Genomic DNA, 24,655 nt, shown 5'->3' with positions numbered 1-24,655 from the left:
GCTCCTGGGGTATCGGCGAGGACCATTCGCAACCGTCTCCATGAAGCTGGGCTACGGTCCCACACACCGTTAGGCCGTCTTCCGCTCACGCCCCAACATCGTGCAGCCCGCCTCCAGTGGTGTCGCGACAGGCGTGAATGGAGGGACGAATGGAGACGTGTCGTCTTCAGCGATGAGAGTCGCTTCTGCCTTGGTGCCAATGATGGTCGTATGCGTGTTTGGCGCCGTGCAGGTGAGCGCCACAATCAGGACTGCATACGACCGAGGCACACAGGGCCAACACCTGGCATCATGGTGTGGGGAGCGATCTCCTACACTGGCCGTCCACCACTGGTGATCGTCGAGGGGACACTGAATAGTGCACGGTACATCCAAACCGTTATCGAACCCATCGTTCTACCATTCCTAGACCGGCAAGGGAACTTGCTGTTCCAACAGGACAATGCACGTCCGCATGTATCCCGTGCCACCCAACGTGCTCTAGAAGGTGTAAGTCAACTACCCTGGCCAGCAAGATCTCCGGATCTGTCCCCCATTGAGCATGTTTGGGACTGGATGAAGCGTCGTCTCACGCGGTCTGCACGTCCAGCACGAACGCTGGTCCAACTGAGGCGCCAGGTGGAAATGGCATGGCAAGCCGTTCCACAGGACTACATCCAGCATCTCTACAATCGTCTCCATGGGAGAATAGCAGCCTGCATTGCTGCGAAAGGTGGATATACACTGTACTAGTGCCGACATTGTGCATGCTCTGTTGCCTGTGTCTATGTGCCTGTGGTTCTGTGAGTGTGATCATGTGATGTATCTGACCCCAGGAATGTGTCAATGAAGTTTCCCCTTCCTGGGACAATGAATTCACGGTGTTCTTATTTCAATTTCCAGGAGTGTATATTAAAAGTTTCTCTTCCGGTGCAGATAGCTATAAAATTTCCCTGAACGGTACTCAATATGTTTTAAGATCTGTCAACAGCACTAAGTTTTATAATGAGGTATAAAGGCACATATTCCCTGAGGTCCATTGTGCCGAAATGTCGGAAACTTACCGCCAGTAAATTTTGTGCTGTGGTCCCGCCACGATGTACTGGTACACTGTCAGAGAGACAGAGTAATGGAAAGTGTCCTGTGCGCAAGCGCAGTTCGAGTTGCGAAGACCATCCGGCGGTAAATATCGGGCGACTCGTTATTACGGTATGTAATGCGCCAATGAGTTAAACAATAGAGTACTCCACCACTTACATTTCCTCACGCGTAGTACGTAGCATTCCAGGAATTCATTCCCACTTCCAAGTGTTGTGGGAGTTTACATTACTATTGACGGCTGGGTGCTTTTTGTTCTGCTTCTCTTGCGTCTAGTCGTCATTTTAGGGTATAAGAATCGGTTGCTCCCGCATTACGCAGAAATTACCACACTCGCAAACCATCGTTCACAGTATTTGCTGTAACGGGAAGGTTAAAAGTACACATTCTATACTTTAATGTAAAGCACAATACTGTGATCACAAAAATAAGGACGGCATTAATATAACTGTTTGGTCACGAAATAACAGTCACATGATGTTTCTGGATCCTTTCCTTATTCATTACGCCTTTCGGGCTCTGCCCATCTTCTGATGACCCTTTGATACAAAGTGAACATATAACTTTGACAAAGTTGTCAAATAACGCCAAAAGCGACGTAAGTTTTCAATTCCACACAGCAAAACGAGATTTCAGCTAAACATGTATGCTACTAACAGCTGGCTATTAGTAGCATACATGTTTATTTGAAATCTGTGTGCTACTAATAGTCGGTTATTAGTAGGGCACATGTTTAGCTGAAATCTCATTTTTCTGTGTTGAATTGTAAAACTTATGTCGCTTTTGACGTTACATGACAACTTTGGCAAAGCTGTATGTTCACTTTGTATCAAAGGGTGACCTGAAGGTGAGGACAGCCCGAAAAGCGTAATGAATAAAAAAAGAGGGTTCAAAAACATCCTGTGACTATCATTTCGCGACCAGACAAATACACTCCTGGAAATTGAAATAAGAACACCGTGAATTCATTGTCCCAGGAAGGGGAAACTTTATTGACACATTCCTGGGGTCAGATACATCACATGATCACACTGACAGAACCACAGGCACATAGACACAGGCAACAGAGCATGCACAATGTCGGCACTAGTACAGTGTATATCCACCTTTCGCAGCAATGCAGGCTGCTATTCTCCCATGGAGACGATCGTAGATATGCTGGATGTAGTCCTGTGGAACGGCTTGCCATGCCATTTCCACCTGGCGCCTCAGTTGGACCAGCGTTCGTGCTGGACGTGCAGACCGCGTGAGACGACGCTTCATCCAGTCCCAAACATGCTCAATGGGGGACAGAGCCGGAGATCTTGCTGGCCAGGTAGTTGACTTACACCTTCTAGAGCACGTTGGGTGGCACGGGATACATGCGGACGTGCATTGTCCTGTTGGAACAGCAAGTTCCCTTGCCGGTCTAGGAATGGTAGAACGATGGGTTCGATGACGGTTTGGATGTACCGTGCACTATTCAGTGTCCCCTCGACGATCACCAGTGGTGTACGGCCAGTGTAGGAGATCGCTCCCCACACCATGATGCCGGGTGTTGGCCCTGTGTGCCTCGGTCGTATGCAGTCCTGATTGTGGCGCTCAGCTGCACGGCGCCAAACACGCATACGACCATCATTGGCACCAAGGCAGAAGCGACTCTCATCGCTGAAGACGACACGTCTCCATTCGTCCCTCCATTCACGCCTGTCGCGACACCACTGGAGGCGGGCTGCACGATGTTGGGGCGTGAGCGGAAGACGGCCTAACGATGTGCGGGACCGTAGCCCAGCTTCATGGAGACGGTTGCGAATGGTCCTCGCCGATACCCCAGGAGCAACAGTGTCCCTAATTTGCTGGGAAGTGGCGGTGCGGTCCCCTACGGCACTGCGTAGGATCCTACGGTCTTGGCGTGCATCCGTGCGTTGCTGCGGTCCGGTCCCAGGTCGACGGGCACGTGCACCTTCCGCCGACCACTGGCGACAACATCGATGTACTGTGGAGACCTCACGCCCCACGTGTTGAGCAATTCGGCGGTACGTCCACCCGGCCTCCCGCATGCCCACTATACGCCCTCGCTCAAAGTCCGTCAACTGCACATACGGTTCACGTCCACGCTGTCGCGGCATGCTACCAGTGTTAAAGACTGCGATGGAGCTCCGTATGCCACGGCAAACTGGCTGACACTGACGGCGGAGGTGCACAAATGCTGCGCAGCTAGCGCCATTCGACGGCCAACACCGCGGTTCCTGGTGTGTCCGCTGTGCCGTGCGTGTGATCATTGCTTGTACAGCCCTCTCGCAGTGTCCGGAGCAAGTATGGTGGGTCTGACACACCGGTGTCAATGTGTTCTTTTTTCCATTTCCAGGAGTGTATTTTAAGGCCATACTTATTTTTGCGATGAGAATGGTCGCACGGCTCTTCCACGATATTCAGTCACGTCTTCCATACAGTACTGTAAGACCATAAAAACACGCTTGCAGAGGAAGACAAGAAGATCAAAACACACGAAGACATCACTTAAAGTACACATGTAAACTCGCAGAGCTCTTGAGAATGTGAATGAATCCATGAATCCACGAAACCCGTCGTGCTATGCATGAAAAAACGTAACTTGTGCTGTACTTTATTTTTTAAACCATTATTAATACAGATGCCGACTTTCGAAAAACATCGTGTATGGTGGATGAAATACATCGGAGGGCCAGCGCTGGTGGTTCAGGGCGTGGCATCAGAGCCAACGCACTTACCTATAAGATGCTGAAGTACCTTGTGTTGGCTTCAAATGGCTCTGAGCACTATGGGACTTAACAGCTGAGGTCATCAGCCCCTAGACTTAGAACTACTTAAGCCTAACTAACCTAAGGACATCACACATCCACGCCCGAGGCAGGATTCGAACCTGCGACAGTAGCGGTCTCGCGGTTCCAGACTGACGCGCCTAGCACAGCGCGGCCACAACGGCCGGCGTACCTTGTGTAGCTACAGCACTGCTCAGTCATAATTTGCCTTTCTCGCAGTAATTTTTGTCGTTCAGTTAAAAATAACTTCCCTGCATGGTTAGCAAGTTTACTTTCAATTTATATCTGTTTGAATTCATCTCGTCTTTATTGTTTTGTTTATATAAATTGTCGATGCTACAATTTTTTATTTTCTTATACAGCCATTACTGTGTTTTTTTCACACTGGTACCAATTGATACACACGCCTTTTACCCTATTACATCACAGTTCGCAAAATGCTAAAACTATTGCTGTACCACCTTGTGTTACTGAGTTAATGTGTATTCTATTTTATGTTACAGACCATCAGAATTATGTTTCCTTTTGATTATGGTATTCATGTGGAGGAGAGCAATTAAGAAACTTAGACTTGATGAAGTTTTCTTGATATACAGTACAAATTACATTGTTGTTAATATCTACAAACGCAGAGATATAAACTGAATAGGCAAATATTGTTTGGCAATTTTTAAGCAACTGATTTGGCCATTTACTTCAACCTTCTTACTTAGTATCGACGTGCGATGAGACACATTTTTAACTTCACGCCAAGCTCTCTACATCTTATAGAAAATTATTTTGTAAGAAGATGCATTTGTGGTGCATACTGTAATTGGTTTATTAGCTTATAAATTCCAATAAATTTTCAGGAAGCGGAATAAATCTCAGGAATTTGCTAAATGTGATTTCCTCCGATTAGCATATTCGTTTTGGACGTTGGGCGAATCTATCCATTTTTCTGCTTAAGGTCTCGGAAATGTGACTGTACAACTTTTTTTCTCAGTACTCAACATTTTATATTTTATATTTCATTCGTTTATCATGTAAGTGATGTGAACACGTATTTTAACCCTAAGTCTTCTTCAAATACTTGAATGTCCCTTGTTCTATGTTTTACTGAACTATTCCATAATCCTACAAACAAGAGCTAAGCGTTATAGCACCATGTTAAAAGGTTTGGGACAGAATGAGTTTGATGTTATCCCACCCTTTCGAAGATTAACATTATTCCACCACTGCAGTCTAATATACATATTCCTTCAACAATGCAGCAGAAATACTGCGTCGAGACAACGTTCTTAGATAGCGGTACCAACACTCAAAATATATGCTTCACATTGTACTGCCACGAACATCCAAATCGTATGAAAGGGCAGTTAAGGTGAGGTTTCTCAGAAGTTTCAGAGGAGAAAGAGCATTTCGCTGGCATAAAATGCAAAAAATTTCCAGCCTGTTAATGGGAGGCTGTTACTATAGCAAACTACCGTTAAAAGGCTGGAAATTTTTTGCATTTTACGCCAGAGACAAGCTCTTTTTTACTCTGAAACTTCAGAGAAATCTCACTTTAACTTGTCTTTCATACTGTTCAGATGTTCGTAGTGGTACATTGTGAAGCATACATTTTCAGTGCCTTCACCGAAAATATACTACTGTGATCAGGTTAATTTTCATCATTCACTACATTAGAAAAATGGTTCAAATGGCTCTGAGCCATATATGGTCATCAGTCCCCTAGACTTAGAACTACTTAAACCTAACTAACCTATGGACATCACACACATCCACGCCCGAGGCAGGATTCGAACCTGCGACCGTAGCGGTCGCGCAGTTCCAGACTGAAGCGCCGAAAACCGCTCGGCCACTCCGGCCGGCACACTACATTAGAGTATTCATGATTGTAATTATACGTATACCTCGTGTAATAAACATGGATCAAACTCCGTAGAGGCATCCCCGCTTAGGTTCTTGTTGGTTTCCCCATAACACTACATCTGACAAGTGGATTGTCTCATAAGGTATCTGCCGTTTTTCTTCCATATACCAGGTGATCAAATGGTCAGTATAAATTTGAAAACTGAATAAATCACGGAATAATGTAGATAGAGAGGTACAAATTGACACAAATGCTTGGGGTTTTATTAGAACCGAAAAAAATACAGAAGTTCAGAAAAATGTCCGACAGATGGCACTTCATCTGATCCGAATAGCAATAATTAGCATAACAAAGTAAGATAAAGAAAGGATGATGTTCTTTACAGGAAATGCTCAATATGTCCATCATCATTCCGCAACAATAGCTGTAGTCGAGGAATAATGTTGTGAACAGCACTGTAAAGCATGTCCGGAGTTATGGTGAGGCACTGGCGTCGGATGTTGTCTTTCAGCATTCCAAGAGATGTCGGTCGATCACGATACACTTGCTACTTCAGGTAACGCCAACGTCAATAATCTCACGGACTGAGGTCTGGGGATCTGGGAGGCCAAGCATGACGTAAGTAACGGCTGAGCACATGATCATCACCAAACGACGCGCGCAAGAGATCTTTCACTCATCTAGCAACACTTTGTTTTATTTTTGGTTCTAATAAAACCCCATGCCATTCCAAGCATGTATGTCAATTTTTACCTCTTTATCTACATTATTTCGCGGTTTATTATGTTTTCAAATTTGTACTGACTTTTTGATCACCAAGTACTTTTCAATTCCTGTGGATGTTTCCCATTTCTGTTGATGTCGACTTATACGGCACTTAGAGTGTAATCATCTTTTCTTTGTGTAGTAATTTCATGCTCATACCAGGAAGTTTTCTAAACGTGAGACGTGACATTCATTGTACATTCCAGGCAGAGGACGTGCTGGTGACGGTGCAGCAGGGCACTCTACGGGGAACAACAGCGACTGGTGTCTACAACACGTCCTACACGGCCTTTCGTGGTATCCCTTTCGCAGAACCACCCGTTGGGGAACTGCGTTTCCAGGTGAGGATTGCAAAACACTCAAAAGAAAGTCATCAATATCTCATTCAAATTTCCAAGCTAAATCTTCTTTAAATTGGACAAAATGTTTGAGTGGATACGATATTTGACCTGCAGTCGGAAGGAATAGTGTACAAATCCTCGTACCGTCATAGTGCCTAAGATACCTGTTAAGTTCTCTAAATCGATAGCGAATACCAGGCTGGTTTCTTCAATCAAACATGATCGACTTCATTTCGAATCGTCGTTCTATTCGAGCCTATTTTCCCTTTCTTGTAAAGGAATTTTCCGGTATAGCTGCACGCATCGACTGTTGAACATTGTTAAAACGTTGCAATAGAAAAAAAACTCAAGTAAAGACATTAAGACGCAGAGGAAAAAAGGAAGACTGTGGAGTAACGTCCTGTCGACGACGAGTTCACTAGAGAAGGACCACATGCTTGGACAGGACAAGCTTGTTTCGTGGAAACTATTCCGAATTCTTCCTTAAGCCTAGCACCACTAAGGGGGGCCAAAATTGCCAGCAATATTTCTTTTATTTGTGCAATATATCTATTTTTTGGAGTAATGAAGCAAGAATTTAGGTAGCGGTAGAAAAATATCTAGAGTATGTGATGACATGGTTTTACAATTTTTGTGAATTATTTAAATCGGCCTATTATACTTTCATTTGAGTGCGGGCAGTTTTTGAACACCGCCCCCCCCCCCCCACACTCCCCTTACACATCAGTGAGCGAACTTTTATCATTAAAATATTTCTCAATATGGCAGATAGAAAGGCAATTTCTGACTGTTTTGTACCTCTGTATTGTGTTGCCATTGTTGTTTTGAAATAAATCTCCTTTTCACATATGAAGAGGTGTCAGCTATAATAAATGAAGGAAGTGGAGGTGATGAAAGTGATCCAGAAGAAGATGATACAGTTATGACATACGATAGTGACACAGCAATTGAAAATGATTCAAGTTCACGGAGTTCATCCCCTGATGAACAGCATGCAGCTGCTTCCAGCATCATTGTTACAGCAAAAAGCGGTAGGGAATATATTACTGCGCCCCAAGGAAAGTACGCAGGTCAGTACAAAATATAGTGAATTTTCGTGAAAGTTTGACTCATGAAGGCTTGACCTCTTGTGTTTCAGAATCTCTCCAAAAGTTTATAAATCTCGAAATAATGGAGATTATCGTGGACTATACAAAACAAGAAGCTCGTAACAAGAAATTAAAACTCACAACCATAGAAGAAATGTACGCCTTCATTGGTATTTTGGTACTCATGGGCACAAATAATCCACTAGACTGCCTCTTGAGGACTTATGGGATAAAGTACTGGGAAACAATATCTACATAGCTACAATGAGTCGTATTCGATGTGGAGAACTACTGTCCCTGATTAGATTTGATGATAAAAAAAAGAAGAACCGAAAAACGAAAGCAGGATAAGCTTCGCCCCGTTCGTGAAGTTTTCGACAAAGTTGACGAAATGTTTGTGAAATACTACATGCCAATTACAGATCTGACGATCGATGAAATGCTATTCCAATTCGAGGAAGATGTCCCTTTAAGGTCTTTATGAAAGACAAGCCTGGGAAGTATGGCATATTGATTAGGATGTTATAAGATGCACACACCCGATATGTTCTAAAAATGGAGGTCGATGCAGGGGTGGATGAACGAGTTGGCGAGGAACGGAGTGCAAAGGCAGTTATTAGACGCCTAGTGAATCCGCTGGCAGGAAGTGGCAGAAATATAACAACAGATCGTTATTATACATCCATAGACCTAGCCGAGGAGCTTCACAATGATGGTGGGAACATTGAAGAGAAACAGAAGACACATACCAGAACAGCTAAAGAAGACAAAGGGTCGAGAGCTACGAGTATATTCTTATTCACAGATCCGAAAACAGGCAACGCACCAGTTACCTCGGTTTCATATATCTCCAAACTGAAGCCTACTAAGGATCTCCTTCGTCTTTCCACACGAGACAATAATAAAAAGGTGGATGAGTAGACAAAGAAAAAAAGACAAAAATCCATCTCTAATACAATGAAACCATAGGGGGCATAGACCAAATGACGCGACATCATTCAGTAAAACCTTGATAGATATTGCCTGTCTCAATGCTGGAACAATATTAACGATAAACAACCGAAACTGGAATAAGAATAAGCATAATGTAAGAAGGCTGTATCTGCTAGAATTAGGTCAACAGCTCGTCAGGCTAGCTGTGGAAGAGAGAGCAAAGAATATCATTGTCACAAAAGCCTATCATCTCTGCAGTGAAATGTGTTCTAGGGAAAACGCTGCCCAGCATTACTGCAACTGTTCCATCTGTTGAATTTTATTCAAGAGGAAGATGTCACTGCTCGTGGTCGTGAGGTAGCGTTCTCGCTTCCCACGCCCGGGTTCCCGGGTTCGATTGCCGGCGGGGTCAGGGATTTTCTCTGCCTCGTGATGACTGGGTGTTGTGTGATGTCCTTAGGTTAGTTAGGTTTAAGTAGTTCTAAGTTCTAGGGGACTGATGACCTTAGATGTTAAGTCCATAGTGCTCTGAGCCATTTGACCCATTTTGAACTATGGAAAGTGTGTTGCAAACTAGTAAAGAAATTCATAGTTCATTAAATAATCAAAACAAATAAACAAAATAATGTGAAAAAGTGAAAAGAATGTGAGGGAAATTTTTGCTCCCCCCCCCCCCCCACCCATTAGACATCCAAGTGACAGATCCGAGCTTAGTGGTGTTAGGGTTAATCGATTTAAAGATACCAGTAAGGGAAGACTTTGCAAACCATAATATTATTTCTCTGAATAATTATAGCTTATCAGAAATACCATCTGTAGGAATTACTTTTTAAATACCCCAACACGATCTCCAATAGTCTGGGTTAATTTCCACAATTTCCACAGCAGCAATTTATTAATACAGTGATTTACTGTGACTTTTATGCCTCTCGCACAACCTGCTACCAACCAGAATAAAAACTTCTCGGTGTACATGCCGCGTCAAATCAAAGAGGACCAACACATAGCGCGGCTTCCTTTTTGCGGTGCTACAACGAGCAAGATAGCCAGAGTCCTGAAGAGGCAAGGAATAAAACCAGTTTTCCGACCACCTAGGAAAATTAAGGAAATGTTGAGACCAGTCAAAGATAGTCTCGGCTTAAGAGTGCCGGGAATTTATACTATTCCTTGCGAATGCGGCAAGAATTACGTGGGCCAGTCTGTAAGAACCGTTGCTGCATCGAGCACCAACGCCACCTGAAATACAGGTATTTGGAAAAATCAGCGGTGGCTGAACATAGCCTGCTTAACAAGCATAAGATTTTATTTGAAGAAACCAGAGTAATAGCCCACACATCGAATTACTGGGACTCTGTGATCCGGGAAGCAGTCGAAATTAGACTTAGCGATAATAACTTTAATAGAGACAACGGCTATGCACTCAGCAACACTTGGAAGAGTGCACTGGATAAAGAAAAATCGCAGAGAAAAACTTCTCGCACTTTACCTCCTGATTTAAGGGATGGCGCTGCAAGCAACGCGGTATAGCAACTACATCTATGGAAGTAGAGGGCACCACTTCGCTACGCGCCATATCGCTGACGTATTCCAGCCAATAAGAAGCCGTCATGTGCATATAAAAGTGGGAACCTCGCTAGTTCACGACAGTCAGTTTTAGCCCTGATGACGACCATGGAGGTAGTGGTCGAAAGCTCGGAGATTTATTCTGATTTGACGCGGCATGTACACCGAGAAGTTTTTATTCAGGAAATACGTCGCGAAAGACTTCGTAGCCACCTGCTACCAACCAGTTCGACAATCGCCATTACTGTTTCTTTACTCACTGAGCTGTCCCGCAACTGCCGCTTTATCCTATTTTACGTGTATGTCAATGTCTCTGGGTGCGGTAAAAAATATACTAAACTCAAATAAATACAGATGTACACATGCCATATGTTCCTGTTGTAGTTTTCAGTTCGAGGACTGATTTGATGCAGCCCTCCATGCTACTCTGTCCTCTGTAACTCCCGCAGTCCTGACTTTATCTTTACTTTCAACTCTTCACATTTCCACAAGCTTCAACCTGAGGATGGGCAAAGGCAATACTGAAGTATTTAGCACAATACACAGCCAGAAAAAAATACGTCAGAGGTTTCCAAGTCACTGAAGATTTATCCTTACAACACTGCATATGGATTACGTGAAATGATTACATTAATAGATCAGTAGTGCAAGAGGTTCATAGGTACCAGGTATCAAATGGTTCAAAGGGCTCTGAACACTATGCGACTTAACTTCTGCGGTCATCAGTCGCCTAGAAATAATTAAACCTAACCAACCTAAGGACATCACACACATCCACGCCAAAGGCAGGATTCGAACCTGCGACCGTAGCGGTCGCTCGGCTCCAGACAGTAGCGCCTAGAACCGCACGGCCACTCCGGCCGGTGTACCAGGTATCGACCCATTCTGAAACACCCTATTAGTAAGTGGTGTAGCCTCCATCGGTGGCTATGCAGGAGATGACTCTGCCATCCAGTCGATCGCACAGGTGTCCTGAGATTTGTTTCTCCACGCCTGCTCCAACTGTTCACACAGTAATGTACGAGTTGTGGGTTGACGAATCGCACGTGTCACTTCTCGTCACATTATATCTCACATGTGCTCGATTGGAGGCAAGACCGGAGATAGTGTTGGCCAGGGAAGTTGCTGCACGTCCAGAACGTTGAGTTTCACAGGCAGTGTGTGGACGAGTATTATCCTGCTGGAACAACACGTCACCTTCGTGTTGCACGAATGGCAAGAGAACGGGTCTAACAATATGCAGCACGTACCATGTGCTAGTTAGACCCTTTAGAAACACTAAGGCAGAATGAGAGTTGATATTTTACCGTCTCCCAGACCATAAAGCTTGGAATGCGGCCAGTGTGTCTTGGAAGAACGCACTACGAGACAGCGTTCACCATGTCTACGTCTAATGTCCAAGCAGAATCTGCTTTTCTCGCTGAAGACCACGACGCGCCATTTTCGCTTAGAAGTGATTCTACACAGATCAAAATAAGTTTTCCATCACCTCGGTTACGTGAGTTCCGGAACCTGTACAGATAACTGGAATAGAGATCAACATAAACATTGAAACTTCCTGACAGATTAAAACTGTGTGCCGGACCGAGACTCGAACTCGGGACCTTTGCCTTTCGCGGGCAAGTGCTCTACCGCGAAAGGCAAAGGTCCCGAGTTCGAGTCTCGTTCCGGCACACAGTTTTAATCTGCCAGGAAGTTTCATATCAGCGCACACTCCGCTGTAAAGTGAATATTTCATTCTAGGAACATAAACATTAGTTCTGCCCTATTTATTGTCCATGAAAACCATACATTCTATGTTGTATCACCGTACAACGAGACCTTCAGAGGTGGTGGACAGATTGCTGTATACACCGGTACCTCTAATACCCAGTAGTACGACCCCTTGTAGTTATGCATGTCTGTATTCGTTATGGCATACTGTCCACAAGTTCATCAAGCAACTGTTGGTCCTGATTGCCCCATTCCTCAGCGGTGATTCGTCGTGGATCCCGCAGAATGGTCATTGGGTCACTTCGTCCATAAACTGCCCTTTTAGATCCATCCCAGGCATTCTCAGTAGGATTGATGTCTGGAGTACATCCTGGCCACTCTATTCGAGCGATGTCGTTTTCCTGAAGGAAGTCATTCACAAGATGTGCACGATGGGGGCGCGAATTGTCGTCCATGAAGACGAATGCCTTGCCAATATGCTGCCGATATGGTTGCACTATCGGTCGGAGGATGGCATTCACATATTGTAGAGCCGTTACGGCGCCTTCTATGACCATCTGCTGATTACGTCGGCCCCACATAATACCACCACAAAACAGCAGGGAACCTCCACCTTGCTGCACTCGCTGGCAAGTGTGTCTAAGGCGTTCAGTCTGACCGGATTAGCCTCCAAACACGTCTCCGATGCTTGTCTGATTGAAAGCACATGCGGTACTCATCGTTGAAGGTGGTTCAAATGGCTCTGAGCACTATGGGACTTAACATCTATGGTCATCAGTCCCCTAGAACTTAGAACTACTTAAACCTAACTAACCTAAGGACATCACACAACACCCAGTCATCACGAGGCAGAGAAAATCCCTGACCCCGCTGGGAATCGAATTCGGGAACCCGGGCGCGGGAAGCGAGAACGCTATCGCACGACCACGAGCTGCGGACTCATCGTTGAAGAGAACGTGATGCCAGTCATGAGCGGTCCATTCGGCATGTTGTTGGGCCCATCTGTACCGCGCTGCATGGTGTCGTCTTCGCAAAATTGGACCTCGCCATGGACGTCGAGAGCAGCCCATTGCGCACAATTTGAGACGTAAGACGATTTCCTGTGGCTGGATGAAAAGCAGTATTCAACACGGTGGCGTTGCTGTTAGGGTTCCTCCGAGCTATAATCCACAGGTAGCGGTCATCCACTGCAGTAGCAGCCCTTGCATGGCCTGAGCGAGGCATGTCATAGATAGTTCCTGTCTCTCTGTATCTGCTCCATGTCCGAACAACATCGCTTTGGTTCACTCCGAGACGCCTGGACACTTCCCTTATTGAAAGCCCTTCCTGGCACTAAGTAACAATGCGGACGTGATCGAACTGCGGTATTGACCCAAGCATGGCTGAACTACAGGCAACACGAGCCGTGTACCTGCTCCCTGGTGGAATGACTGGAACTGATGGGCTGTCGGAGCCCTGCGTCTAATAGGCGCTGCTCATACATGGTTTTTTAAATCTTTGGGCGGGTTTAGTGACATCTCTGAACAGTAAAGGGACTGTGATATAATATCCACAGTCAAAGTCTATATTGAGAAATTCTGGGAACCGGGATAATGCAAAACTTTTTCTAATGTGTATATGACGGCACCAGTCCGTCATGAATGTTGATGCTGTGGCGTGAGTGGCAGACGGGCTGGAAGTCTCACTGCTAATAAACGGTTCGCATTAGTTCGTGTTGACACGTCTACGGTACAAGCCCTCTTACCTGTGCTGCGGTGGCTATGCGATCTGCCGCTGCTGTCCTTACAGCACGACGATCCTGGCGGGCGTCTGTGTTACGTGGATGATCAGAATATCTACGGGTATGAGAGTTCTCACTTGACTGCTGCTACATGTATCGTTGCACAACCGACGAAACATGTCCAACAAGTACGGCAATTCTCTGAGATGACTGTCCCGCCACTTGGAAGGTCTTTATTTGACCTCTTTCAAACTTCTGATCTTTTAAAAAACTGTAGAGGGTGAAGAGGCAGCAACAGCAAAATTAAATGAAGATGTAGATATTATACAAAGTGAAAACTATATGTGAATATTACTGAGGGACCAAACTCAAGTCTTTATTTCTGAAGCTTTTGTTACATGTTTTGTTGTCCCCCATCTCCCATCATTTCAGAATTGATCTGACATATAAAATTTCTAGATCTATGTTTTATTTACAGAATAATCTGTACAGCACCACTTTTAGATAAGCACCCTGTAAATGACTTGCCTAGCGGTACGAAACTGGTGACAAATTTATAAATATGGAGACTGTAACAGCCGATCAGGTATGGACTTCCTGCGTGTACCTCCTTGGCATGGTTACTTGCTTGTTTCAAACGTTTGCATCACACCACCCCTTCCAGCTGTAAGCATTCCCTATTAATGGGTAGATTCCAGCTGTAAGCATTCCCTATTAATGGGTAGAGACAGATGGCGCCGTGGCAGCTATGCACTACGCGACTAGTCTGGAACCGCGCGACCGCTACGGTCGCTGGTTCGAATCCTGCCTCTGGCATGGATGTGTGTGATGTCCTTAGGTAAGATAGGTTGAAAAAGTTCTAAGTTCTGGGGGACTGATGACCTCAGATGTTAAGTCCCATAGTTCACAGAGCCATTTGACCAAGTTCCCAGAAGAAGCTGAAACCATTAGCATTAGATCTAGTATCCCACAGGTGGCGTATGCCGTTATCGTATCAAAATCGACACCGTCTTCCCGAAGTGGATTTGTTTGAAATTCTTTATGTCGGATGTTTCCCCTGAAATGTACACTACTGGCCATTAAAATTGCTACGCCACGAAGATGTGCTACAGACGCGAAATTCAACCGACAGGAAGAAGATGCTGTGATATGCAAATGATTAGCTTTTCAGAGCATTCACAAAAGATTGGCGCCGGTGGCGACACCTGCAACGTACTGACATGAAGAAAGTTTCCAACCGATTTCTCATACACAAACAGCAGTTGACCGGCGTTGCCTAGTGAAACGTTGTTGTGATGCCTCGTGCAAGGAGGAGAAATACATACCATCACGTTTCCGACTTTGATAAAGGTCGGACAGTAGCCTATCGCGATTGCGGATTATCGTATAGCGCCATTGCTGCTTGCATTGACTGTTAGCAGAAATATGGAATCGGTGGGTTCAGGTGGGTAATACGGAACGCCGTGCTGTAACGGATCGTGCAGCCACGTCTCGATTCCTGAGTCAACAGATGGGGACGTTTGCAAGACAACAACCATCAGCACGAACAGTTCGACGACGTTTGCAGCAGCATGGACTATCAGCTCGGAGACCGTGGCTGCGGTTACCCTTGACGCTGCATCTCAGACAGGAGCGCCTGCGATGCTGTACTCAACGACGAACCTGGGTGCACGAATGGCAAAACGTCTTTTTTTCGGATGAATCCAGGTTCTGTTTACAGAATCATGATGGTGGTATCCGTGTTTGGCGACGTCGCGGTCAACGCATATTGGAAGCGTGTATTCGTCATCGCCATATTGGCGTATCACCCGGCGTGACGGTATGGGGTGCCATTGGTTACAAGTCCCGGTCACCTCTTGTTCGCAGTGGACGTTACATTTCAGATGTGTTACGACCCGTGGCTCTACCCTTCATTCGATCCCTGCGAAACGCTACATTTCAGCAAGATAACGCACGACCGCATGCTGCAGGTCCTGTACGGGCCTTTCTGGATACAGAAAATGTTCGACTACTGCCCTGGCCAGCACATTCTCCAGATCTCTCACCAATTGAAAACGTCTGGTCAATGGTGGCCGAGCAACTGGCTCGTCACAATACGCCAGTCACTACTCTTGATGAACTGTGGTATCTTGTTGAAGCTGCATTGGCAGCTGTACCTGTACACGCCATCCAAGCTCTGTCTGACTCAATGCCCAGGCGTATCAAGGCCGTTATTACGGCCAGAGGTGGTTGTTCTGGGTACTGATTTCTCAAAATGTATGCACCCAAATTGTGTGAAAATGTAATCACATGTCAGTTCTAATATAATATATTTGTACAATGAATACCCGTCTATCATCTACTTTTCTTCTTGGTGTAGCAATTTTAATGGCCAGTAGTGTGCCATGCATTACTTATATTGATAGTCTAGGATTAAGCTACTCGTACTAAAGTGAAATGTAGTAAGAAACATGCACTGTAAAGGAGTGATGTAATCATGTATTAGCTTCTGCCATTCTAAAGACAAAGAGAGATTTGTATATCCTATAAATCTCTTATCTTAATGAGATTTATCTTGAAGAGTAAGGTGTTGTAGTCTCCGTGCTCTTTTCCCACTTATTCGAAATACATGCATGAAAGCTTTTCTGCAGAGTTCAACATCCCTAGCATTAATTACTATAAAAAAAACTTGTAACTGGCACAATGTGATCTTTTGTGATACCTCGACCTCCTCCTGATATCAGTGGTCGAGGTATAAACTTAGAATCAATAAGACTCGACTAAAAGATGTCTTATTCATTTTTTGTGTTACAGTTGTACAATTTTGTGAAAGTACTAACTTGTTTCCCTTTGATATCTTGTTAAAGCATAACAAAACAAGGATAAACTTCAGTTTGATCGTAGAAGTAATATTTTCTTAAGTAACAAGGTTCGATTGTAACACGTTTCTGCAACGGTCCCGCGTTACTTGGTGCTTACAATTTCTTCACAACAAGTTGTGTATTTGCAAACCTTTACACGTGCATCTTTCATAACAGTACACAAATATTAATTACTATTCTTCTGCCCCTTTTGCTTTTTCTTGACCTGAAAGCTCACTGCAGCTTGCGGTAGACAATTCCTGCATTTTGACAAACTGTAGTTAAAGAAACTAACACCAGAAGCTTTATTGCATGAATGAAGATCTTTCTAAAGTGGAGTATGAAATGATGCGGCCACACAGTTCAAAAAGACGGCGGGAATGAAGCCCATTGCAAACAGAAATGAGCAAATACGTAACTGAAGCATTTATAGAGTCTGATCTGATTTTCACCGGTTTTGGAATAAAGCCCGTTCAATAATGATCGATTCAATTCTCGGCAGGCGCCGCGGCCGGCCCGCTGCTGGTCCGGGGTTCGTGACGCGACGCGCTACGGCAGCGACTGCGTGCAGCAGAACGGGGCCGGCTCGGAGGACTGCCTCTACCTGAACGTGTACGTGCCGGGGGTGCCGGGGGAGGGCGCCCAGCTGCCCGTCTTCTTCTGGGTCTTCGGCGGCGGGTTCATCTTCGGCGGCGGCTCGGACCAGCAGTACGGGCCAGACTTCCTCGTCTCCTACGGCGTCATACTGGTCACCGTCAACTACCGCCTGGGGGCGCTCGGTACGATTCTGTCTTCTTCTTGCACTCAGCAGCATTACTGTCTTAATTCCCCTTTATTCAGATAATGTCCCCATTCTTTCCCATAAAGAGAGGCAAGTAACTGTGAAGGTGCGGAGCGTACGTCGACATTAGTTACACACAATCAAATACTATAATATCTATCAAACCTCCTTACATATGTCCAAAAAATACACTGCCCTCTGACATTAATGTGACCACCTGACAACAATGAGTAACCAGGTTTTGCAGCGCTGAATGCTTCGAGATGTGCAGGAAGAGAGTCAGTGAGGTTCTCTTATTTATAGACAGGGATGCGGAGTCATGCCGACTACAGTACCGCGGCCAGCTGCGCTAGGATTATTTGTTGAGGATCCTTGGCCTAAACAGCTCAGTCGAGATGGTCCCACAGATTCTAGGTTGGGTTTAAACCTAGGGAGTGTAGTAATCTCATTCTCCGCACGTAACGTGAGACTTCTGTGACATGTTGCACTGTCCTGGTAGTAGATTCCGTCGTACCAATGAGAAACGGACAGCATGAAGTGATGATCATCATCGCCAATGTGATAGATACATAATTTTGTTGATCCAGTGGGCCTTCCAAAATGACAAGATCATCCAGGGATGCCATGAAAACACTCCCCAGACCTCTAACTGTCGCAGGGTGTTTGCCTGCAGACGTTTCACGCCGTAAATGCCATGTTTCCGATGGAGCTTAAAAACAGATTCATCTGAAAATGGCGCCTGGCGCCATTCAGTGGTAGTCATCTTGCGGTATTGGCGTGCAAATTCCAGTCTTTGTCGCCAATCAGTCAGCATGGGTGCATGAAGCAGCCGCCTGCTGCGGGGGCCCTTACGCACGGTCATTGAGGGACACTGTTTGTAGCAATTTGGTTCATATTGGCAGTCAGTTCCATGTCTATTCGGCTGCACACATCTCCGCAAGTGCCGTTCATTCCTGTCATGTGTGACCGGTGGTGTGCCACAGTTGCTTCGGCGCCGGTATCTGATAGAGCCGTTTTGCCATGCACGATATACTTTAACCATGGCGGCACGCGAACAGTTTGCAAACTTAGCCGTTTCGGAAGAGCTAAAATGTTGGCCTGAAAGCCAATGATCATGCCTTTTAGAACGCCACGTAAATTTATCCTTTTCCGCTTTACGATAACGACTCGACTGTTACTCTCTTTCCCCTGACACACTTTACGTACCCTCCAATTTTTTGAAACCACACGCCGTGAGTGAGTGGTTATTGCACGTTGACGTGCGGCATATGTGGTGGTTACATTAATGTGACTGGACTGTGTAAATAAAAAGTACCGCAATGCCGACCAAGGCTTTCGGGAATTTTCCCTTGGTTGTAAAGCACATGTTGGAACAAGAAGTCCTAAACTAGCGCAACTGGAGTTTCTCTATCCCATTACTATCCTCATCTGGTATATTGCTTAAACGAATTAGGTACCATTTCGGGTTCAGACAAAAGTTCATAAACACATAGCGAATCAGGAACTTAGAATATTATATTCTTCTATATAGAAAGATAAAACCAAATAATCGCCTACCACTACCGAAGTCCGCGTGGACGAGCAGTTCTAGGCGCTTCAGTCCGTAACCGCGCTGCTGGTACGGTCACAGGTTCGAATCCTGCCTCGGGCATGGATTTGTGTGATGTCCTTAGGTTAGTTAGGTTTAAGTAGTTCTAAGTTCTGGGGGACTGATGACCTCAGATGTTAAGTCCCATAGTGCTCTGAGCCATTTGAACCATTTTCAACTGCCGAAAGAAATGGTTCAGATGGCTCTGAGCACTATGGGACTTAACATCTGAGGTCATCAGTCCCCTATAACTTAGAACTAATTAAACCTAACTAACCTAAGGTCATCACACACTCCATGCCCAGGGCAGGATTCGAACCTGCGACCGTAGTGGTCGTGCAGTTCCAGACTGAAGCGCCTAGAACCGCTCGCCACTGCGGCCGGCGAACTGCCGAAGTATATTCAATGACACGAGAGTAATGATCACTGGGACATAAAAAGTAGCCAGTACATCAAAGTAATAGCATCGGTAAAGCAGATAAACAGGAGCGTATGTTCCAATTGAAGGAAAACATAGTACATAAGATTTGGCACTCATTATATAAATATATCACTGCCATATTGAACAATTACATAACTGTAGGTTTCGTTAAATAACAGTACAATGACAGGAGGCATAGAAAGTCGAAGCAAGGAAATTAGGGTAAGACAACAATAATAATGCGTTGTCGGACCTAATGGGTAACTGGTGTGGACTCCAACCAAAACAGAAGAAACAGCAAACGAATGAATAAACATAAAGTAAACTTATGCTGACAACCCAGTCTCCAAGGAGAATCTGGAGGAGAAGCAGTGTGGCTTGTGAATTCCATTACAAACTAAAAAATGAAAAATAAAAAAAAAGTAAGCACCACGAAGGAGTTACCCGAATGGGACGGATATTGGTAGATGTGATGTACATCTACAGACAAACAAATGTTTAAAATTTAAGTAAAATTTGAAGATTTATCGAAGAGAAAGAGCTTCACTAATTGAGCAAGTCAGTAATGCGTTGGTTAAACTCTGCCCCTTATTCAAGCAGTTATTCAGTTTGGCACAGACCGGGAGGGTACGGCAAGTACGGAGGAAAACAGTAGAATGTCTCTCCTGGTGCAGGAGGGCATTATCTTTCTGAGGTGTAAGCCGAGGATGGCTTGCCATGAAGGGCAACAAAGCTGGACGTAGATTATCGTCGACGTACCACTGTACTGTAAGGGTGTGGCGGATGACAACCAGCGAAGATGTGTTTGGAGTCTCTCTGGACCTTACTGTTGCCGTCATACTGTCCGAGGTCAGGAATGAAGGTCTGCGGTGTCATTTCTTTTCGTAGAAGGATCCTTTTGGTTGTCGTTCGCTGCAGCCTTACAGCACAGCGGGACGCCGAGATATTCTACGCCCCAGTCCTACTGCTTTTCTCCGCGCTTGCCAAACCCTGCCGGATCTCTCTCCAATTGAGGACGTTTCTAGCATTACGAGCAGAGCCCTCCAACCAGCTCGGGATTTTCACGATCTAACGCACCAGCTGGGGAGAATTCGGCACAATATCCCTGAAGAGGACATGCAACAACTCTACTAATCAATGCCCGGCAGAATAACTGCTTACGTGAGGGCCAGAGGTAAACCTGCGTGTTATTGACTTGCTCAATTTGTGAAGCTCTTTCTCTTGAATAAGTCATAAATTTTTTCTGAAATTTTAGTGCTCTATTTGTCTCTACATATCAATCACATCTACAGATTTAAGTCGCATTCGGATAATTCCTTCGTGGTGTGTTGTTTTTATCTACGTCTTATAGTGTTCAACAGGATCAAGATTCCAGCTTACTTCGAAGTACATCTGGTTGGGGACCAAACGGAAAGAGCACACAAAGAGTTCTTTCAGACTCACGGGATGAACAAGAAGTCAGTAACCGAATCCTCCGGTGGTAAACTGGAGCGCTCAGCTGGACACCCGAAAACGTTCCGTGTCTATGTATCAGTGTTATCCTGATTTTTAATGCCCACCATCTGCAGAAAATTATTGTTTTGACAATTAATATGTACACATTTGCCGATTGTAATAATTATTCCTTCATTTTGGCCGTTGTAGTTCTACACATATTGTCTCTGTTCGGGAAACAATAGGAATCTTACAACTATTTTCAATTATCTGTCGTAATATATTTGTAATTACGTTATCGGTTTCGAATCATTAGACAACTAATATTAAGTCAGTCTGAATAAATGATATTATCTTGTTAAGATAATAATCACTTAATGTTCCGTCTCAGTTGCACATTTTTGATTATATTGCGTATTTCGATCACTCTGGATCATCTTCAGATCTAAGTAGTTGCATCATCAATCCATCTTGTCTACTTAGAAACGCTACCAACATGTGAGTCTGAGTAGACAAACAGGTTGCTAGCGCAGTTCTTAGATCTGAATATGAGCGTTTGGCGTCATTGGCCGGGAGGCCCCTTGCGAGGCAGGTCCGGCCACCTTGGTGCAGGTCTTACTACATTCGACGCCTCATTGGGCGACCTTCGCCCCAGATGGGGATGAAATGATGATGAAGGCAACGCAACACCCAGTCCCTGAGTGGAGAAAATCCCCGATCCAGCCGGCAATCGAACCCGGGCCCGTAGGACGGCAACCCGTCACGCTGACCACTCAGCTATCGGGGCGGACAGATCTGAAGATGATACAGAGTGAACAAAACAAGTAATTTAATTATGAACGTATACTGCGACACGTATCAGAGTGCTCAGAGTACTATCAAATGTGTTTCTGAGTAGACAAGACAGACTGCTGACACAACTACTTAGATTTGAAGTTGATGCAAAGTGATCGAAACACACTAATTAAAAATATGTTACTGAGAGACAGGACAAGAAATGAGAATTATCTCAGTTATCTACACAGTTGCTGAATCAAGACGATTATGTCGACTATAGTGTTGTTAACTTGGTGTGCAGTAAATAAAACACTGATCAGGTTTTGGAAAACGGATCATGCAGATTTACCCATCAATAATCGACTAAAAAACACATAACTAATTCTGGAAAAGCGTGTGACGTGGCACATAGATATTAAGCACAACGTTTTGCTTACTTCATAACCATATTTTCTTTCATGAAATGATTCGTGCCTTTCTCCGAAATTCAAATAATTTCCAAAAGCCGCAAAGAGTAGGAACTAACGTAACACAGCTCCCCTCATTCATGTTCTTAACGTGTAGTTCGTAACGCATAACTATCACGCCATGGCATGAACTACGTAATGAATCCACAGGCTCAAATTTAAAAAGAAATAATAGTCTTTGTAAAATGGAAACAAATGCCACTTACAGTAATCTAGCTAGCTATCGCCGATTCCTAAACCAGAACAAACGCAGATATAACTAGCAACCGCATAGGTGTCCTTAATAAGGAATGTACTATCCCTGCTACATTGCAGCATCTTCATTGGATAGGTAATGTTGCCACTAAGATGGTGCAGATATTTATAGTGGATACAGTTGCATTATTTAATTTGCCAGGCATGCATGCACTTAGTGACTGAAGCTCTCCTGCAAATGATAAAAGAGGCAAACGGAAAAAAGAAAATCAACACATATTATAAAAAAGTATGTATGTGTATACGTTGTATGTATGTAGTATGTACGTAAAAGTATGCAAGTATGTACGTGTATGCGTTGAACAACTCCTCCTAAACCACTCCACCGATTTCAATCAAACTCTGATACACATACGCCTTACAATCAGGCAGCAATCGCTTTGGGGGCTAGAACCATCTACCTACCGTAATTAATGAGATATGACGTCACAAACAATGAGATGCGAGAAAAACTGCGCGCCATGCTTGACGTTTACATGTATTATTTCTGTGCTGCAAACTGTATTCGCAATAAATTTCGAGCGCAGTATCGACACATGCCGCTAAATCCACCAATAAAAATATGCCATGGTAGAGGACGTAGTTCATGAGATGTGACATCGTTAACACTGAGGTGCGTGAAAAACTGCCTCATCATGCTTGACGCTTAAATTTATTAATTCTTTGTTAATACCTCTATTCGCGACATAGTTCGCTGACAGTATCCACATATACCGCTAAATGTACGTACAGGAACACATCACTGTGCGACAAGTAGTTCGAGAGATACGTCATAAACACTGAGATACGAGAAAAAAATGCCGCACCATGCATGGAGTTTCAATATATGTCTTCTGCACTACTAAGACACTCCTACGGTCGACTACCTGATATCTGGGAGCATTTTGGAATGGAACTACGAAGAGGCGTTGCCATAGAGACGCCTACAGAGTTGGAGACACGCGAAGCAACTGCGCCAAGCGTGCAACAAGTGTACGGGATAATGTTTCTTAATCTGCATATTGCATTGTTACATTAGTACAGTATGAATATTTCTTTGCACGACTGTTTCATAATTTCAAAGGTGTTTTTACTAATGCTCTGAAATGAATTTTGTTTCCGCTAATTCACAATAAGCAAATTTATTTATTTATTTTTCCGTTTCTTACAGAAAATTGACAAAATGAATACCCACACAATTCCGGCTTGTGAAATAGTAATTAAATAAAATCAGAGAGAAAGTAATTACCCACACAACATCGCATCATGAGTGTGGGCGAGACAGAAGTGTCATACATAATTAAATCTGCACTGTAGTCGGCCCGAGCGTGGGAATGCGGTGGCTGAAGCTCTGTAGTAGCACCGGGGACGAGCGGGATTTGGATATCTATCCGACGATACAAACCCTTCGTTTCCGTAGTTTCCCACGATTTATTAAGTTGAATCATGGGGCGCTTTCTGTTAAAAAGACACGGCGATTTTCTTTATCATCTTAGTCCCCTGCACAGTGTGCTTAACCTCCAATGATCACAGCGTCGGCAAGAATTTAAACCCTAAATGTCTTCCATTTTTTTTTTCTCACTGTAAACGAACACTTACACGTTTGGTTTTCTGCCATATCTAGATTACATACGTGGAAGTGAAACTTACTTTAAATCCAAGAATCATTTAAACACTGTTCTGTCGTAAGTACCAATGCCGCTTGGAGATACGAGGGGCACTCAATAAGGAATACAACACATTTTTCTTTCTCGGACAATTTCGGCTGAAAAAAAGCATTGTTTGTTGTGGGACAACGTGGAATACTTTCGCTTCAGCCCCTGTGGTTTCATGAAGTTCCGATTGGTGACGGCGCTATATGTAGCCTTCAAAGTGGCGTCTGTAACGTAAGTGCAGGTCCAAGCAGAGAACTGGAACTGAGATTTCTTTGGCGGAAAGCCAGAGCATCACGGATACTCATAGGCGCTTGCAGAATGTATACGAAGACGTGGGAGTGAACTAAAGCATGGTGAGACGTTGAGCGAGTCGTCTGTCATCAATGCAACAAGGTCGCACAAACCTGTCCGGTCTCCCGCGAGCTGGGCGGTCGCACACGCCTCTGGCTCCTGCAGTGTTGGAACGTGCGGACACTGTCTTTCGACGTGATCTCCGGATCACAATCAGACAACTCACTACAGGGCTGAACATCTGTGCTGGTAGTGCTGACACAGTCGTACACCTATTGGAAGGGTGTGCCCGGTAGGTTCCTTGCCGCCTAACAAAGGCCCGCGAGGAACGT

At 44.6% G+C, this 24,655-nt stretch overlaps 1 protein-coding gene across 1 annotated transcript in view; it reads left to right on the top strand.

The window, feature by feature from the left end:
• The window catches only part of LOC126176804 (juvenile hormone esterase-like), a 136,666-nt gene that overhangs the window by 17,121 nt on the left and 94,890 nt on the right, over positions 1-24,655 (top strand). Inside the window, exons 3-4 of the mRNA XM_049923984.1 lie at positions 6,684-6,818; positions 17,178-17,454. Coding sequence (XP_049779941.1) covers positions 6,684-6,818; positions 17,178-17,454 — 412 coding nt within the window. The remainder of the gene's footprint in view (positions 1-6,683; positions 6,819-17,177; positions 17,455-24,655) is intronic.

The sequence above is a fragment of the Schistocerca cancellata genome, chromosome 3 (genome assembly GCF_023864275.1).
Source record: "Schistocerca cancellata isolate TAMUIC-IGC-003103 chromosome 3, iqSchCanc2.1, whole genome shotgun sequence".
NCBI classification, from domain to species: Eukaryota; Metazoa; Arthropoda; class Insecta; order Orthoptera; family Acrididae; genus Schistocerca; species Schistocerca cancellata.
The sequence above is the reverse complement of the archived record's forward strand: the minus strand, read 5'-3'. Positions and strand labels throughout refer to the sequence as shown.